This window comes from Artemia franciscana, unplaced genomic scaffold (genome assembly GCF_032884065.1).
Source record: "Artemia franciscana unplaced genomic scaffold, ASM3288406v1 Scaffold_1930, whole genome shotgun sequence".
Taxonomy (NCBI): Eukaryota; Metazoa; Arthropoda; class Branchiopoda; order Anostraca; family Artemiidae; genus Artemia; species Artemia franciscana.
In genome coordinates, this window is record NW_027063020.1 from 35 (window position 1) to 20,792 (window position 20,758).

General features: G+C 35.7%; 1 protein-coding gene across 1 annotated transcript; it reads left to right on the forward strand.

The window, feature by feature from the left end:
- The first annotated feature begins 3,189 nt into the window (after nucleotides 1-3,189).
- On the forward strand, nucleotides 3,190-16,657 carry LOC136042751 (tumor protein p63-regulated gene 1-like protein). Its single transcript, XM_065727714.1, has 4 exons — nucleotides 3,190-3,279; nucleotides 3,765-3,985; nucleotides 7,261-7,400; nucleotides 15,610-16,657. The coding sequence occupies exons 1-4, from the start codon at nucleotides 3,190-3,192 to the stop codon at nucleotides 15,819-15,821; spliced, it is 663 nt and encodes a 220-aa protein (XP_065583786.1). The 3' UTR covers nucleotides 15,822-16,657.
- The last annotated feature ends 4,101 nt before the right edge of the window (nucleotides 16,658-20,758 follow it).

Consider the following 20,758-nt stretch of genomic DNA (forward strand, 5'->3'; position numbering starts at 1 on the left):
TAAAATGTTTTATTGAAATAATGGCAGGTATATCATCATAGGAAAAGTGCTTTGAATCTATCTCATAAATACTCCATTATGTTTTCTCTTAAGATGTCACATATTCCATTTTGGGGTCATATACAACTTTTAATATCCTTGCCATAATTTTCATCATTGCTATTTTGTCTTAAATTAGTACATCTATTGGTTGAGTATCGATGGCTCTAGTAACTTTTGCCGTTGCTTTGTTTTCATTCAATTCGTCTTTATATTCCGTAAAGATATTGTCTGTCAATCCCCTTTTCATTTTACTAGCGGTTTCACCGTCTATTACAACAATATTTTTTACATAGATTGCAGTTTCGGAACCTGTATAGGATATGCATTTGACGTAGGTGATGTAGTAAGCTTGTCTTCCTCTTGTATTTTTTAATGCTAATGCCAGGTAGATCGTGATAGGATTTATCAACGGGTTACATTTTACCAGCAGCAGAAGCAAGAAGTTGGCATTCGTCATTAACTAAAAGTTTTACGTTTGCATTCTCTTTGAGCACTAACATCTGTGGAAATGTTACTCCTCCAGAACCACTGATAGTAGTGTTAATTTTTTTGGTATTCCATAGATAGTACATCTTATTGCAATGGCAACACACGCGCACATTTCTAATAAGATCCCTATTAATGCTTGTTTCAAAGTTCAAATATTTGCTTTGTCAGCATTCAATGCTACGATGACTTTATCCTGAACACACACTTTCTTGAAATATTTCATCCTTCACCTTTTAAAATAAGATGTAAGTGCTTATGCTTCCAATGAACAAATAATACTGTTCAAAGATGTGCAATAAACTAGCTATTGTCATGACCAGCTACAGATTACCACGTAGGCAGTCACATACAAAATCCGTGTTTAGGGGAAAGGTTGGAAATACCTTAGGTAAGCTAATTCACTACAGGGAGTTTCATCGGTCAGTTATATTGTGCCACGCTGGTGTCAACTGCCACGAGTCATCAGAAGAAATGCTATTGGGAATTTTCCTCTAAGTTTAAACAATCGATTCTTGTGTAAACGGATATTTTCGCTGGAAAACGCCTGGAAAATGTCTTAGGCATGATGGGAGGTACTAAAGGGTGCCATTTGCCAGTAATGGTGTGCCACGGTGGTGCAAATTGTCATGGGGAACATCCTGTTTCGGGTGGCTTGAGAAAAGACGAAGTCATGGATTTAAAGCATGATTTTTACCATGAAAATATCTGCAAAATACGTTTGGAATGATGAGGGTGCCAGAAGGTACCGTTTCCTATTTAGTTTGCCACAGTAGCGTAAATTGCCATGGGGGATCATGTTGGGGATGGATTGTCAAAACACGAACCAAGGGATTTCAATCGTATTTTAATCATGCAAATATCTGAGAATAAGTTAGGACTGATGAGGGGTGCCATGTGCCAGTCATAATGTGGGACGGTGGTTGCCATGGACTATCAAGTTGGGGGTGGCTGGCAAAAATACGAGTGGATAAATTTAAAGCATATTTTTATCGTGAAAATATCTGAGAATACTTAGGAATGATGAGGGGTACCAGAGGGTGTCATATGCCAGCCGATTTGTGGCATTGTGGTATGAATTACCGTTGACTATCACGTCGAGGGAGGTGGCTTGCGAAAACATGAATCAATGGATTTAAAACATCTCTTTATCATGGGAATATCTGGGAATGTTATGGGAATGGCAATGAGTCCCAGAAGGTGCCATTGCCAGCCATAGAGTGCCACGGGTTGGGAATTAAGAGAAGATAATACCAACAAAGAATGAACGAAATAGGGAATTATGTTATATGTCTTGTGCCTCTCAAAAATATATCTTAATGTTGCTTAAATTTACCTCTAACAGAATTATGCAAAATAAAAAGAAAAATATTATTAAAATATGTGCTTGTCAACCAGAGAAACGAGGCATTTTCACTAAAACTTCTCAGAAATATCTCTTGATATGGCTTAAATTTACCTTTAATAACAATTCTTCCCCTCCCCCTGGAATTGGTTGTTAGGGTTCCCACCCTTTTTAATTCACGCCTGTTTGCTTATATTTTATTCTATATCAGCTTTTTCACGTTTTGTTTTTCCGCTTGTTGAGTTTTAACTGTTTTTTTCTGTGATTTCATTGTTTAATAATGTTTCTGATGTTTGGCAATCAGAAATGCATAGTCTAGGCTCAAAGGCAGAGGCATTTTCATTACAACTTCTCAGAAATATCTCTTAATATGGTTTAAATTTACCGGTAATAACAACTTCCCCCCTTCTCCTGGAATTGGTTGCTAGGATTCCCGAATTTATTTAATTTACACTTTTTGCTTATATTGTGACCTTTATCAGGTTTTTGACGTTTTGTTTTTCCATTTGTTAGACATTTTGTTGTTGATTGTTTGAGCATGAATGGTGATATGTCGTTCTGCAGTTTATTTATAACCGCTCAGCTTTCTTGTGTTTTGAATGTCACTTAATCACATGTGTCATTGTTTCTTTTTACCTAATTAACTATTAAAAATTTTAACTATTAAAAAAAATCCTATTAAGACTTATTCAGTTTCTTATACAGATACTGGAAATTCGTTTTTGCTGCATTGGGATCAAAATGGCTACGGATGCTTAATTGTGGATTGTTTCATAACCCAGTCTAATAAGCTAATGCTTCAATGAGAAAAAAGTGAAAATCACCTTTTTTAAGACCCGAATAAGCAGAAAAACGAAACCTAGTGTTTTAAATTTCAGCATTTATTGATTCCTTCCTAAAAATATTCATAAGATTGTTCGGCTTTTCTTTTTTTTACTACTATGTCTATTCAGTCTGGTCACATAACTTATTTTTCAATCGTTTTAGTTATTCATCTAAGGAAATGTAAATCAAGAGAAGAAGCTGCAACATGGGAATTTTAGGAAACACCAAAGCAGACTAAGCAGTAAAAAATAGAACACCCTGAAAAATGCCAGAAGAAAACCAAGCCATATACGAGACATCCTCCTTCTAATAGCAGCTGGCTCCTTGTGCTATAAATGCAGCCGTGTTACGTCACTTTCACAAGCAAAGATGAAACCAATGCCTACCAAAAGATCAGAGTAGATAATACAGCATCCAAAAAGCATGCTCATTTTTTCCAATTACGAACTGGTAGAGATTCTGTCCCCTAAACAGTGAAATACCACTTTTTTATGACTGATGACGAAATGCTTGACCCTCAGGCACTCAACACTATCCAACAACGGGATCCAGACGGGACCTGCAGTACACATTTAGACAATGTAAGTTCGTAAGTTCTAGCAGCGAGCTAAGCCTGAAATTGACAAATCAAACAGTACTAAACTACATAGATTAGAACTTTTACTCTTTCGAGATATTGGTATCTTTGAGTCAGTTTTAATGTCAAATGGTAAGATATGGATGGCCAGATCGGATAAGCTCTGAGCCAAAAAGGTAAAGGCTAAAACGTGTCATGAACCTAATACTCAATTGGAAAATGAAGAAGAGAAGTCTGCATAAGAGATTGTGTCTCAATATCTGAGTCTATTAGGAAAGAAAGATTTGGTCTGCCACAATAGTGTTTTTTCTAATGTGCCAAAGGTCAAACAAATTATGTCTCCCTTAAGAGCACTGGGAGGAGGCTGTAAGAAATTTTTACAAGGAAGTTGGAACTTCGTGAAAGGGATTAAAAAGTGGTTGGAAAGAAAAGGAGTGCCCGCAGCTTGTTTACGTTCTCGTGAATTTGGCTGCAATAAATCCTTTGTAGTTTACATATTTTTCTTCTTTATTTCATATTATTAGTGGCTATTTTCTTTATAGGAAAGTTCAAAACGTTGCCTATAAGGCTGGAGGATTTTTCAAGAATTTTATAAGACAGCTAAGTGATGGTGTTGGCACTAATGGGGGAATTTTGAATTTTACATCTTCTCTACGACCTAAAGCCGAAATTCAAGTCCCGATCAAAAATCAGCAAGCAATCTTAGAAAGGTAAGTAAGTAGTGGGATGGATAACTTTCTTTTAAAACACTAAAATTTGTTTTAGTTCTCGGAAAAGGTTTAACTTAAAGAAATTTAATGGTTTGACCTGAAACAATAACAATAAGGCAAAGTGTCTCGTTTAGAAAAATAATAAATAGGTTAGTCAACAGAAAATAAGTTATTGCTATAATTTCTTATAAGTTATTTGAACATTTTGAATAAGCTTTGATTAATTTATTTATTTGGTAATGTAATTCTTGTAATCCCTTGTTAAAATATAAATAGATTATCTTTCCAAATACCTGCTGCCGGGCCCAGGCACTTGGCATGCGGCAGGCTTCTATATATGGATTCTGATTTTAGCTTGTCTTCTAACCGCAAACAATTTGCTGGTTGTTCATTTTTGGTCTTTTCAGAGGTATTTGATTATTAAAGCAAGTCCGATGTCTAACAACGATATCTACTAAGCTTCAAGCTTTTGGTTTCCTTTTTTAAGGTTTATGCAATATTCTAATCTCTTGTTTAAAAATATACAAATATTTTTGCAATTGCCAGATTTTTCCTCTTTACGCAATTTAATATCTTTTCCTACTGAACTTTTCAAAGATATTTGATTATTAAAGCTATTCCAATTTCTAACAGCTATTTCGGCTAAGGTTTAAACTTTTGGCTTTTTTTAAGGTTTTTGAATTGTTGTAATCCCTTGTTAAAAGATATACAAATATTTTTGTAATTACTAGTTTTCGCTCTTGAGGCAATTTAATGTCTTTTCATGCTGTGTCTGTTGAAAGATGTTTGATTATAGAAGCTAGTCCAATTTCTAGCAACGATTTGTACAAAGTTTCAAACTTCTGATCTTCTTTTTTAAGGGCTTTGAATTGTTGTAATCTCTTGTCAAAATAAAGTCATCATTTGCGATAATTGTAAATTTTCGTTTTTTGGGCCTTCTTACTGACATTATATAACTGGTTGCGTTCAAACTTGTAAGCTTAATCACGTAACGAGTAGATTTTATCTAACAAAAAATAAACTAATATTTACATTTTTCAGGTTTAAAACATTAAAGTTTTATTTTATTTTATTCAGGCATCGTAAACATTTTTGCAGTTTACGTAATAACTTTAGCGATTTTTAACTGAACTTCAATTTTTTTCATGTCTTAAAAAGACATCACTTAGACTTACAACAAAAGAAATTCGGCAATGACCCTTTTCTAACAACGATTTCTACTAAGCTTGAAACTTTGATTTTATTTTTTAGAGTTTTTGAATTATTGTAATCCCTTGTTAAAATATTTACAAATATTTTTTCAGTTACCGATTTTTTGCTCTTTATGCAATTTTCTTTTCATACTGGTTCTGTTCAAAGATTAAATAAAAAAAACTAATTTTTTAGCTGAAAGTAAGGAGCGACATTAAAACTTAAAACGAACAGAAATTACTCCGTATATAAAATGGGTTTTCCCCTCCGCAATCCCTCGCTCTTTATGCTAAAGCTTTTAATTGTTTTAAAAAGTAGAATTTTGGCAAAGAGTCAAACTTTAGCGTAAAGAGCGAGGGATTGCGGAGGGGACAACCCATTTTATATACGGAGTAATTTCTGTTCGTTTTAAGTTTTAAAGTCGCTCCTTACTTTCAGCTAAAAAATTAGTTTATTTATTTAATTTCTGAACGTTTTTGAATTAATGCATGTTTGGTTTTGGCTCTCCGCACATAAATTATTAAAATGAAATTTGTATATTAATTCTTTTTTTGGCAAAATGGCTTTCTCTTAGTTTTGATCAGACGATTTTGAGAAATAAGGGGTGGAGAAGGAGGCCTAGTTGCCCTCCGATTTTTCGGTTGCTTAAAAAGGCAACTAGACCTTTTAATTTTTAACGAACGTTTTTATTAGTAAAAAATATACGTAACTTATAAATTAGCAACTTACGTAACAAACTTTCATAATCTTATATTTTTATTATGTATACGAGGGGGTTTGTATCCTCTTTAATACCTCGCTCTTTACACTAAATCTTAAGTTTTGTCCCAATTCTTTAAGAATGACCCCTGAATCAGAAAGGCCGTAGAATAAATAGTTGAAATTACTAAAAATACTTTAGCAAAAAGAGCGAGGTATTTATCTCCTCCTAAATACCTCGCTCTTTATGCTAAAGTATTTTTAGAGCCCCTCATATGCGTAATAATCTCTGTTCGTTTTAAGTTTCAATGTTACTCCTTCCTTTCATTTGAAAAAACGTTTTCATGTTTATTTTTCATTGTTTTCTTATAGTAATGCTAGAAAATCATGCGCACTTTTCCTTGAATTTTTCTTCCCCCATGACAGATTCCTCCAAGGAAAGATCCTCCAAGGAAAGATCCTCCAACATAGCCCCCTCCCCTCAGCCCCATCCCCCAAACAAAATAAAATCCCCCTGAAAACGTCTGTACACTTCCCAATAACCATTGCTATATGTAAACACTGGTCAAAGTTTGTAACTTGCAGCCCCTCCCCCAGGGATTGTGGGGGAGTAAATCATCCCCAAATACATATTTATTACGGTTTTCGACTATGTTGAACAAAATGGCTATCTCAAAATTTTGATCTGTGGACTTTGGAAAAAAATGAGCGTGGGAGGGGGCCTAGATGCCCTCCAATTGTTTTGGTCACTTAAAAAGGGCACTAGAACTTTTCATTTCCGTTAGAATGAGCCCTCTTGTGGCATTCTAGGATTAATTGGTCGATGCGATGACCCCTGGGAAAAAGAAAAAAGAAAAGAAAAAAAAAAAAAACAAATAAACACGCACCCGTGATTTGTCTTCTGGCAAAAAATACAAAATTCCACATTTTTGTAGATAGGAGCTTGAAACTTCTACAGTATGATTCTCTGATACGCTGAATCTGATGGTGTCATTTTTGTTAAGATTCTACGACTTTTAGGGGATGTTTCCCCCTATTTTCTTAATTAAGGCAAATTTTCTCAGGCTCGTAACTTTTGATGGGTAAGACTAAACTTGATGAAACTTATATATTTAAATCAGCATTAAAATGCGATTCTTTTGATGTAGCTATTGATATCAAAATTCAATTTTTTAGAGTTTTGGTTACTATTGAGCCGGGTCGCTCCTTACTACAGTTCGTTACCACGATCTGTTTGATATTTGATTGTTATCGCAAGTCCTATTTCTACTAAGCTTCAAGCTTTCTGTTTTCTTTTTTAAGGTTTTTGAATTGTTAAATAAATATGAATTGAAATATATGATTCTGCTTTTCATAATCAGTGTTGTTAGTGTTATTATTTTTAGTTCTGGACAGTGTGACCGAATCGGTGTCCGTTTATACTGGTGTTCTGGAAAGCAGCCTCAAATAGCACAATTGTGGAATCCTTGGTCGAAAGAAATACCCTGGGTTACGATTATTTCACACCCCCTTCTTTTGAAAAGAGGTAAAAAATACGCCAGATTTTATCAGTTCCATCACATAGTATAAGTACATAGATAAGAGTAAAGCAAAAAATTGTTGCCTACATGTTTCGTTTTCCCAAACAAAAATGTTTTCCCTTTTAATTCTCCTAGAAGCTTCGTTTAAACTAGCGACTAAAGTTGTTCTAGATGAGAGTTTTTTTTTTTAATTGACGAACTTTAGTTAAGCTTAAATCCTCCTTTGCTACCTTTTTTTCTGTTCTATTTTTACAGGTCTTGCAAGTCACCAGAGAAAGGGTATATGTGGAAAAAAGTGAATGGCGAACCAAAAAAATAAAAAGTGAAAGTAAAAATAAAATTACATCACGCTTTTCCGCATATAGTTCATTTCATTTAGGTTAAAACACGCTTTTGTGTCAGCCTTTATTTTATATTAATTTTAATGTACTTTTTCTGAGACAGAAGGTTTTCATAGAAAAGTAAAGAGCTACATTAAGTATAGTGGATCAGAAATCAAATCTAATAATTTTCCAACCGGAGAACAACCATACATCCCTATCAGTAAATAAATGAAACCCAAAAGGAACAGAAATTACTATAAATAATCAAGTCAAACTCAAAACTAGCAAAACTACCATAAAGAGAAGTAGGACTAACGTCCCCTGTGCCTTCTAAAGACCAGAACACAATTTGTATTTTACTGAAAAAAAATTCTATTTCATGGAATGTTTTTTGTTTCTCAATAAATTACAATGAAAGAAAATAATCTCATTAATAGTCACCATAATAAAAAATTACAATAATAGATTATTTGTGAAAATAAATGAAAGTTGATGTTTAATGTGTGTTAAGGAAACTATTTAATATTTACTGATGTTCATTCCCTAAAGTCTTAATAGTTTCGTATTTATGAAAATTATAAAAGAAAAAATGTTCAAAATCTATTTTGTTTTCAGCAAAGTGTGAATTATGATCTGGTCTTTAGAAGCTTAGTCCTGCTCCTCTTTGCGGTAGTTTTTGCTTGTTCTAAATTATACTTGATTACTTATTGTAATTTCTGTTCGTTTTGGGTTTCATTAACTTATTGATATTGAATTATCAGAGTTTCCGCTTGAAAAATTATTTGACATTATTTCGATTACATTATTTTCACTGCTGTGTAATAAGGTAAATCTTACGACTCAGTGTCTTAATATTTCAACATGTCTCAGAACCGTCTATGGTTAAGCCCTTGTGACCTTGTTAAATTCACCTTCTCCAACACAGGTATCAGTACGCTCCTAATGTCCATATATTTAGCACATAGTCAGAGTGCCAGATTCTGTATCGTGCAACCACCCATGCCGGAAGGTACAAAAATGCTGAGAACGGATCCTAGGGTAGTCAACCATGCTGAAAAGGAGTATTGTAGGGCACATGTTTGCTGTTGGGGCGTTTCTGAGATATAGGCCAAAATGCCAAATTTAGCCTATAACTAAGTGTGACGATTCAGGATTTTTTTGCGAGTTATTGGGTTGAGTAATCCGGCGTAATGTTATGTCAATCGAAAGAAGGGATCTAGATCTACAAGAATATGATTTTTAAATTGAAAAAAAAAACACTATTTTTTTCTCTATTTACTGCAGTTTCAAAATAAGTGCTGTAAAATTCGACAAATATCTCAAAGAAAGGCTAAAAACTCGAAATTTCTTCAAGGTAACAAACTTTTTTTTCATATTCGAAAAGAAAGTTCATTCAATTTTGTACAATTTGAGCTAAAAAAAAATATAAACCATTTTTATTTTTAAAAGGGTTGCGATTTTTTTTTGTAGTGTCACTGAAATGATCACTAGCCGTATCGTGAAAAGGGACATAATTTTTTTTTCTTCAAAGGGTAAGAATACTTCAAACTTCCTAACTGTTCAAAATTTATAGCTTTTACTTAAAATAAAAATAGGTTTTAAAAAATGCTGACTAAAAAAAGTGTTTTTTTTAGAATGGGCTACTATGTTTTCTGGTGTACTAAGGCGTCTGTAATTACCTTTTTGGGACCTGTTTTGCCACTGATACAACTGAGATATTTAATACATGAAAGAATTCTGCTTCGCAGATGGATTCAGTCGGCGCACCGGAGTTGTCTTACTCAGCCTACACGTTAAATTGGGTAATAGTAACTGATTAGGGACCTGTTGTAATTAAAAGTAAAAGGTATCAAATAAAACTTTCAAAAATATTTTTCATTTTCTTCTTCCGAGAATTCAGATGGGGCAAGGTCAGACTCCTTGCATGCCCTCCTCGTTCCGCGGCAGGAGCACAAGCTGCAGCATCCTTTCATTTTTGAGCAGCTACAGTCTTTCCTGCATCTTCCACTTTTGCATCTGCAGTAAGCTTCCAGGCTTGATGCTTCTCTACAGCTTGAGATGACCGCATCTACTCCCCCTTCAGCCATCTTCCATCCATGGAAGAGTGGATCTTGAAGGCTCGGCCGAGTCTGTACTGACGACAAGATTATCCGTGTAGCGAATATGGCTCTTCCTACGCGTGGCTCGAAGGTGTTGTCAGAAGGTGATAGTTTTCTCACATCTTGTTTCTGGCACCAAATGTTAGCCCTTACACTGACCAGTGAATTGAATCCGGCCTGTTTACCGTACATTTCAATGACCAGGGATTTTGATAGGTCGTAAACTTCTCTAAAGCTTTCTCTAAAGTCTAAGTTTCTCTAAAGTTTCGACTGAAAGCTTCCCTTCTGCATCCTTGATCTGCTCCGTCACAGACACCATTTTCAGGCAAAAGTTGGAGACGCCACGGTGTTTAAGAAAGAAGCTTTCTCGACGCTGAAGAAAAAGTTCGTTGTGGCCCACCCTGACAGACAGTGCACGAACGTTAACATAATCTTCTCCTCTTTGGACAAGTGGACTCCATCCGCCTGCTTGTGTACTGGGATAATGTAAGTCAGGAACTTCAAAAAAAGTTCGCTCAGTCCTTCAGCTTGAAGCTCTTCAAAAAAAATGAACGCAGGCTACTGCCACGTCAGTGTCGTTGGCATGCACAACGATGCTACAAGCGTAACGGCTAGCGTGCTTGGCATGTGTCATAAGGTGTTGGTCAGCCTCTTCGTGGCTCGAGGACAAGCATTCCTCGTAGTCACAGTGTTCTGGTCAAGTTAGACCACAGCCACGCTTGACCAGAGACACTTTGAATCTCTCCTTGAACCCAACTGAGAAAAAAGGTTGAGTGCGTTCAGAAGCTGATCACCCATCTCGTCCCAGGTTTCATACAAAATTTCGAGGAGCTGGCTCTTAGACGCTGAGCTTGCAAGTAAGGCATCCCATTCTTCAATTGTGCAAAGAGCAGAAATCCTAAGGTTTCTCCTTTCCCTCGTCAGAGTCTGCATGCTGATTTCAAGAATTTCGACTCTCCAGTGTCCGTGAGCTTCCCAAACAGCCCGTCGTACTGATCTCCGACAATGTGGAGTTAAGGAATACCCACTGGAAGATCATTCAGCAAAGATAGAAGCAATCTTTCCGCGAAGGATTTGACTGTTTCATACCTGGCTGGCCGATATGACCTCATCTTGGACATTAGGTTAATGATGTGTACTGTAGCTGATGTTGTTTCTTTGGATTTCAAAGTTGCCGGCCAAGCTGCAAGTCCTCCTTTTTTTCTTAGCCAGTTCAACAGCACAGCCTTGTTCCCTGTCCTTATTTTCCAGCCAGAGGATGTCTTGGTTGACTTTTGCGGAAGATGTTCAAAAATGGATGGAGGGAAAAGAAAAATATCTTTCTTGAGGACCTTTGCAACTGCTTTCTCCTTTTCTTCACCATAGCTCAATTGAGCAGTAATGATTCTCTTCAAGGCTGTTGCTTCAGAGCTCAAGAGATCGGTTCTAGGGACACCCTTCACTTTCTGAGTTTTTCTCTCTGAAGAGAAAGTTCGGAGTGCAACCTTTTTCACATCGTCTTTCCTGTTGCACAGAGAGTCCTCAACCACCTCTTTTCCTTTTGTGGCTATGCAAGTAATATCAGAAACAACCTTCTCATCGTCCACAACTTCTGAAGTCACAATATTCACTAGGTCGAAGTCTACTCTGCTGAACTGATTGCTACATGTAGGGAAAATGTCTCGAACTCTATGTCGCGAAAGTTGTAATCGCGTCGTCGTTGACTGGCTGTCTTCGTGATGTTTCAATGTCTTTGTGGATACGTTGACTACTTGCAGGAAACCATTGCTGATGGCAGCAGAAATCGGTAAGGGAAGAATCCAAGCTTCAGTCTGTCTCTCATCCATTTGTTCTCCTATTAATCCGGCCGTCGTCTTTGCATCCTTGTTCACTGTACATTCCAGTATCAGATTGGACAAGATGGTTATGAACTTTTGTGCGTTCTCTTCACTGCGAAGTATCCTTTCATGAACTTCCTGTGTACAACAGGAAAGGTTTGTGGTAAACTCCGCATGTCTGATAGGTACTGTATGAGACATCTTGTATACTGAGGATGGTCAGCCTCCACCAAGTATGGCAACATCCGAGTTGTTGCTGTCAAATGAGACTCCCAGTCACAGTCTCGTTCAGCATGAATGAATTGCATCGCTATTTCAAGTATTTCCAAGAACTGCCGCCAGAAACCAAACGTGGGCGACGTATTTCGCAGGGTGTCGAAGGCATTCATTATGGGAACCAAAGTGATTAAGGTATCGTTTGCCTCCTGAAGTGCAGTTTGCGCGTTATCACCGTTTGCCAATGAAGTCCTGAATAACTCAATGGCACTACCCAGCTGGTTCAGACGGGATAAGTCTTCTTGTGCTTCGGAGTAATACTCTTCCAAGGACTCCCAGAAGAGGGCTAGCAAGACCTCGTACAGTATGCAGTAGGCATTGATTGCTTGGTAGTGGCCTTTCCCTTGAAATACCTTTTCGCAAGTACCAGGAAGCAGTAGCTTTGCCTGCACTATAATGTCTTTGAGTCCGGAGCTGTCCATTATCTTACCAACTGCCTTGAGATAGTTGAGCAGGAGGTGGAAGCCTCCCATCCATAGGATTACGTTTTTGAAGTCATCCGGGCATTTACTCTTCACTCCCTGTGCTAGCTGATAAATGAAGAGATCTTGCGTGACGACCGTATCGTCACATCAGACAGCTTTACTTGTCGCCATGAACTTTTGCAGAGATTTTTTGACTGTTGCATGGTTGTTTGGTGCTTCATGAAGAAAAGGCAAGTAAAACACGTTGCTTTTAGGAACTTCTTCCTTCGAGACTTTGAGACCATTTTCCTTCGAGACTGTATTTCATTATCAAATAATACATTAGATTTTTAACCAACTTTTGTTGTTTAAACACACATTTCATCTCTGGAACATGTATTGCATTATTTTTTTAGAGTAAACACAGGTCAAAAAATATACATCAACTGGTCAGAGGTACAGCATATTTCATGTACCTTTGGCCACTTTGTTTTGTAATTTTGACTACTTTCATAAATAAGTACAAAAACAAACAGGAACACATTTACTACTTGTTCTCCAGCAAGTATCAACTATTCTAGATTAAATATTGACAAATCAATTTCAAATCATGGATGTTCTATAGGACAAGCAGTCCCACGGGTTTTCACTAGAGCTGGGAGTTCCAATACTAGATCTGATTGATCAATGTAACATGCCTTTTGATCAGTTCTTATAAATCTAAAGGAGTCAGTATCACCTAGTTTCTTGTGATATTTAATTTTGTAAATTACTTTCATTAAGTCTCTTACTTCTGCAAAAAAAATTAAACTCCTTTTGCCATCCAACTTTACAACACCAAAAGTGCTTTTAAAAATTTAATTTCTTTCATTTTTTTTTTATCTTCCAAATTTGTGTCATATTCTTCATTATCATCCATCAGCAAATTAGTATTTGCGTCAGAATCACATGTTGAATCAACCTGAAGTAACTATTTTTTTATTTATCTTGGCTTACCTGAGACACATTTCTTTTTCATCTTCTGCTTATCAATTTCTTCTGCTTAGCTTATCAATCAACTTCCCGCTAGGTAACAGGTTACTAAACAAAATTCCCATTATCGGGTACACTCGCTAAAAAAGTTGTGGACCCCTCAGATACAACAACTTAAACTTTTTATTCTTAGCTCAATGTGTTCGGTATTAAACGGGCTTTCTTTTTTAATATAAAAAAAATACTTCATCTTGAAAAAATTTCGAGTTTTTAGCTTTTCTGTTAGAAATTTGTTGACAAAAATCTAATTTTCTTTTAAAACTGCAGTGAAAAGTGTACTATTTTTTTATTTTTTTTACAAACGAAAATCATATTCATGTAGCCCCAAGTCTCTTCTTTCTATTGATGTAAGTGTACGCTGGATTTGACCAATCTTATCTGTATAAAAAAGTTTAGAATCGTCGAGCCCCATTATAGGCCAAATTTGGTGTTTTTGGCCTCTATCTCAGAAACGCCCCAACGGCGAACATGCGCCCTACGATATTCGTTTTCAGCATGGTCGACTACCATGGGATTCACCCTTAACATTTTTGTACCTTCCGGCTTGGGTATTAATCGAAATAAGCGAGATACAGAATCTGGCGCTCTGACTAACACAGAGCTTGCTGGTGATAATAGAGTGCAGGAACATCGATTGTGGAATATGTTTCTCATTACACATCTGCTTTGCTTGTCAAACCAGCCCTTTCTTTGTGCTACTCGTGTTCTTTCCTCCATCAAGATTTAAGCAACTGAAGTTAATCCAGTCCAAGCTAATCAGCATTTTTTTTTTTTTCAATTTATTGAATATATTCTCTCCAGAAGCTGTGCCATACATGCTATGGGGGAAGCCAACTTTTGCATTAGATGGCGCTATATCATATCATTGACTTTGAAAAGTCAATGGAATGATAGAACACCATCTTTTTCTAGCGATTAAAAGGTCTCCAGACTTTGGCTGTGAGGGCCTTGCGAGCCGCATCTGGCCCGGGGGCCGTAGTGACAAGACCCCTGCTCTAAACCATGTCTAAGATATTGCTAGTGTGTACTTTTGACAAACCTGTATGCACATATTGTTTTGAATTAGTTCTACATCCCCCTAAACTTCCACTTTCATATTCTTAGCCTTAGTAGTAGTCAGGGTTGAAGTAGTAGTTGTAACAGTAGTAGTGGTACAGAGGTGGCTTTAGGGGAGGAACAAGGGGGTACTTGCCATGGGTGCAGAAATTTTAGGGGTGCAAACTTTCAAGTATAATGGTTATAATCATTCTGTAGTTTGAAATATTATTAAAAAAGTACAGGGTGCAGTTAATGAAGGAAAAAGGAAATTAAAAAAAAAAAATAATAATGGCAACTCCTTCCAGACAAAACGAAAGAACTTTATCGCTTCCTATGGTTTAGGTCCTAGATACAGATAAAAGGAATATATATATGGGAACATAAATACACAATCGCAAACTGTATTTTATTTAAGCTAAAAAACATATGTGGCTTTTATTCAATATTCAACAGAATTTCTTTGACAGAATTTCAACCAGAATCACTGGTTTTATGTTCTGGTAGCGCCCATATTCTGCATTTTACTCTTTTCAGCATATTTGTTTGGATGTGATTAACGTTTATACGTAACTTTATTTTATACTAATGCTCTAGCTGATCAGTATATCTTGCAAACTCCAATATTTTTTTTTCTAAGAATTCACTTGTTTCTGTCGATACTTACAGATAATTATGGACTTTTCAATTAAATACAGGGCCCCAGGCTATCCAAGAAGCGCCGAATTTTAGGAAATTTGGATAGGTGTATGCAAAACACACGGCTGCAATAGGGTAGGGAGGGGAAGAGCTGTTTACCAGTGGGATGGTTTCAACTGGCGATCAGAAGTTTCTTTGATTTTGGTCTTGCTCGGTTGTCAATTCGACGAACTGGCGAATGTAAATTAAAAACAATAAACATAATTTAATGATTTTGGTGTTCCATTAATCTGGTGATAATGTTCAAAGTTTTTTTTTATTGACGTGTTTTTATGTGATTGTGTATGTGCATGAAGAACTCAATTAAATACATTTTTGTGTCGGTTTACTTAAATTGGCTTCTTGAAAGAGATTTGAAATAGATATGAATAATACTAAACTGGTGACGTATTGACCACTTTGGCGCTAACTTATAAACACGTTTTTATTTTTAAAGTTCGCATCTTTACGATTCAATAAATGTTGTAAAATAAAACCGTAATATCCAGCATATATTTGTGGAACTATTAATTTTATTTCACACTTTCAGGCAAGAAATGTCGAACGTTTGATGTTGACGATTTCGTCTTGAGTTTAAGGCGGTTCATCCACCGTCGCAATGAGTCAGTATTAGATCCTTTGCATCGCTGTCAAATTGACGAATCACCTATTCTGATGGAAACGTATCTTGGTCTATCTTCGTTAGTTCACAATTTCGGAGAACTTGGATACTTCAAGGTCCGCGGAAAGTTTAGCTTTTGAATGCATTATCTTAAGGTTTTAACTACGGACTCTATCAAGCTTGTACAGGAAAAGTGAAACTAAACCGAGAAATAGACTTGTCTTAGGGATTTTCATGCCACAAGAATCTTTAAATGTTTTTTTTATTCAATTTGATTTGCTTTTTGCTCATTTGGTTCAGATCTTTGAATAGGTAGAATTTTTTCAAACTTAGTGGAATATGGAGCTTTTGAGAATAACATCGGAAGCTTCTAACTGTGGACTATGTCTCGCTGATACATATGGCTAAAATAAACGTAAGAATTTATCATATACCAAGGGTATGGTCCCTGAAATGATTTCAAAATCAGTACATATTTCCTACTAGTTTCCTACTGTTAAGTTTAACCCATGAAGTTTGTGGAAATCCCTGTGAAATTTATATTTTGGTGATATAATCATAATGTGAAGTTGACAAATTCTGACTTTTCTTCCTTATGTGTGAGATATAGTGTTAGAGCTACAATACCTTTAAAGTCAACTGAAAGTCGAGAATAAATTTCTGAAAATCTAGTCACATACTCATTTTACGGGGCTGATGGACTACATGACACACAAAGTGAGAAATAGGTCTCATATCAAGGTTTTGACTGCGGAAAAGATCTCAGAATCTCTTCTGATTTTGAACTAGTTCTCTATTTAATGATTTTTTTTTAGTTTGAACCAAAATGTTTGAATTAAAGTTCTTAGAAGCAGTGAAGAGAAATCTATTAAAGTTCAAATTTTGAAAATATGATGTTCAGTTTTAAACATATACTCTTTAACGTTAATATGTAAAACGTGTAAATTACAGTTAAATAGAAATAACATTGTCGTTACCATTGTTGTTTGTCTCTTCCTAGGATGCTATGTGAATGAGTGTATTAAATTATCTTGAATGAATGAGTGTGTTGTGAATTTGAAAGACTAAAATTTTTGCCCTTAACGGGAGGGGGGAGGTCCAGGTTATAAAAATTGAAATTAAATTCTACAAACTTAGTTTGGGTGCATTTTTACACCTTTTAGAACATTAAAATTATTTCAATAAACAACAAAGACATATAAAACTCCACAAAAAAGCCTCAAACGTGACTGCAGCCAGTAGAAAGGAAAGACTAAAATAACGCGGATATTTCGCCTGTATCCAAACTAGGCGTCCTCAGCACAAGATAACAAGAAAAAACACTAAACTAAAAACAAGTAAAACCACCACCAATAATAATGAATACAATTGTCGCTACTGATCCACGTAGGGAAAAGAAGCTATTAGAGTTACTTCAATGAGAAAATCAAAGCAACTTTCAGCACCTGGAAACTTATTATTTTTTAGTCCTTTTAGTACTGTCGCTAATTATTCCTCCCAAGACAAATCTTCCTTCACATCCAAGGTGTCACAAATTTTTTCATTTTCATCTGCATCTTTTCCTGCAACTGTATTTTGGTTTAGCACATTCTCAAAATGTTTCGCCCATCTCTCTTTAACTCTTTCTATATCACTAATTGTGGCCCCATTTCTCTCTTTAACTGGAACTAGTCAGGATTGACTACTCCCTCTCAATTTATTAGCATGCCAGTACAATATTTTACTGTAGTGCCGCCTAGCTGCATCTTCCAGATCCTTGGCAATTTTATCCATAGCCTCAACTTCACACCTCCTTAATTCACATTTTAATGCTTTCTCCACTTTCTTTACATTCCTTTTGTTTTCATATGATCTGTCACTCAGGTAATTCTTATACAAACCGCTTCTACTCTCCATTAAACAAAAATCTTTTTCACTAATATTCCTATCTGCAGTTTAGTATTCCTATTTAATATTAGCTTCTTCAATCTCATTGTATTTGATCAAAAGTGTTTATCAATCGGATATTTTTTCGAGATTGAAGAGAAATTCAAACTTTGAAGTCAATTCAAACCTTTCTTCCACAACTGAATATGCAATATCGACTATTGGTAAGGAAAATTCAACTTTAAATTTTTCTTGCGGTTCAGTAAGATATTCATTTTGAACTGTTTCTCAATTTAATCAGAAATTTTAAGTTTTGAACTAAGATATTTGAACTAAAGGGCTTAGAAGCAGTGTAGGGAAATCTATTAAAGTTCAAGTTTTGTTATGTCAGTTTTAAACGTCAGTAAGATATTCCTCTCTACGCTCAAGGTCAAAATGTTTCTTCTTCCTCTTGAGTCTTGTGCCTACTTTAATGCTTTCACTAAACTAGACACAAACCCATTTTAACTAATGTCGACTAAGAACACTGAAATGTATTTTACCGTGTCTACGACTTGGGAAAAGCTGATCACTTACTGGCCAAGTTAATTTGAAAGAGGACGTCATGCTAGGTGAGTATAGAAACTAAAAACCGTAATCTTCAAGCGTTGTGGCTAAAGAGTTTACTTTGCTCCTAATATCATTCTTAAACGAGGGATCATCATAAATATCCCAGAGAGCCATTTGATATTGACAATCTAATATCTCATTGTTTTCAGTCAGTCGATTTGTGCCTCTTACCGTGTTATACAGATTCTTTCAATCTCAAAGGAGGCCCAGTATAAGGTTCTTCAGACCTCAAAAGACTCTCTAGGAGCAAGCCCTAGCGTTTAGTTGAATTGCTGAACAGGGTCTACAGACGCTGGATTTTTCCAGAAAGGGTCACTTTTATAATTGAAGACTTGGCTGCATCAGTAGCTGCCAAGTCCAAGCTGCGGCAGCCACAAGGAACAAAAAAGTCTTTTATTTTGTTTGAAAATTCATTTCTGTAACCCAGAATATTTACCTTTCATGTTAGCCTCGTTGTCATAGCTTCGGCCTCTAAAATTTTGAATGTCATGGTCATAGTTTTCTAAGGCCTTAAAAACGGTTTAAGACATGCCTTTGCCAGTGGCGTCTGTGATTCCAACAAACTGAACAAAACTTTCACATATTTCTACTAGTTTGTCGCGTTTAAGCCAAGAACTAATGCAAAGTAACTTTATTCCTTTGGCTCTGTTTAAGATAGACTCTCGTACTTTATTTATCATTTAGAAATGGTTTTTGGATGGTTTTCCAAGATACCAGGCAAATCTTCCTTTTTCATTCATTAAAACTCTTGAAAAGTGTTCTTTTATCACGGAATCGAAATTGAATATGAGTTCAACAAGACCCAGGTAGTTTCCATTGTTAGTCTGTAACTGTTTAGAGGGTCACTCTAAAGGGAGGTTGGTACTTCGCTAGAAATTTCGTAACAGAAAGGACCTTCTCTTGTGCCTTGAAAGGTGCTATATTTTTCCCTTTCTTGTGCAACAATCCCATGATTTTGAATGGTCAAATGTCTTTCCTTCAGTTATATTTTTTCTGCTTCGACTAATTTCTTATGAGCCGTTTCATGTTTTCTCTTTTCGTCTTTTTTGAAACCACTGTCTACGTTACATGATAAGGCATGGACCCTTTTACAGGAAACAAATAATGCTACAATTAAGCCGTTACTTGATTTACAGTCTCTCTAGATTTTTTCGTGTGCGTCTTTCACTTTTCTTCAACTCCATAGGGATATTCCCGCAGCCCTAAAAACTACTCCATCTTTCATCAATCATCGGTTTACGCATCGTCCTAGTAATTCAAGGAATATTAATACTCTATTTTCTCCATTGGTGAGGTCTGATTTCAATTTGCTGATCTCTTGTCATATCTTGCTGAATTCATTTAAAAACAAAATTTTCTTGTTAAATACCCTTTCTTGGTCCAGTGGTGGATCTAGGGGGCGTGGGGGACACGTGCCCCTGACGTACTGGTGGATTTGTCGTTGGAACCGCTTGCTCTGGTTTGGGTTAAGACGAAACTTATTTTTTTGTAATTGGTTTTAATAGTTGAATTTTTAATAAGTTTTTCATTATTAAGACCGTTTCGTTTTGCAAACAAGTTTGAAACAAGGTTTCAGTTGCTTTGTGCGGTCTCTGTTAGATTTTACTAATGACGCATACCACCAAAAAGTATTTAATTAAATTTAGGTTTGTCAAGGGCATTTGTCCGTATTACCACAAAAGCCAACTGGGATGAGAAAATCTTCATTTCGGAATAACAAGGAGGGGAAATTTAAAATTGAACTTCTTTATGCTGTCGAAATGTTATTTCAGGATTGTGCTGTCACAATGGGGTTGAAAAGCAAAATATTCACTTCTTTTTACCGTCAAAATTTGTTTTCGAGTCTTGCTAAGGCACTGAGGTGAATAAATCAATATTATTATTGTTTTTTGGCTGTCTGTTTTGATTTTTTGGGTTTGCTTTTTTTTTTCAAAGCAGGGTGGTTTTTACAGCATTGTTGTTTTTAGGGGATTTGTATAATAAAAAGTATTTTGATGAGCAAATGGTGGCCACTTTACTGCCTATTTTCATCTATTTAAAGCTCTGTTCATCCTAAAACATTAAAATAAAGGCCAAACCTTAATAAAGGTTTGGATAAGTATATACTTAAAACTAGGTACATGAGTCGAAATGCTCTTTTAAAGGTCATAGTAATAATTTAAAAAGAACAGATTTTCGAAAAATTGTTCATAAAAGAAGGAAAATAATTAAACAGTTCGTGGTAACGAACTATATTAAGGAGCGACCCGGCTCAATAGTAACCGAAACTCTAAAAAAACAGAATTTTTTATTCCAATAGTTCCATCAAAGAATCGCATTTTAATGCTGATTTTAAACATATAAGTTTCTTCAAGTTTAGTCTTATCCATCAAAAGTTACAAGCCTGAGAAAATTTGTCTTATTTTAGGAAACAGGGGGAAGCACCCCCTAAAAGTCATAGAAAATCACACCATCAGATTCACCGTATCAGAGAACCTTACTGTAGAAGTTTCAAGGTCCTATCGACAAAAAAGTGAAATTTTGTATTTTTTGCTAGAAGAGAGATCACGGATGTGTGTTTATTTGTTTGTTTGTTTTTGTTTTTTTCTTTTTTTTCCATGGG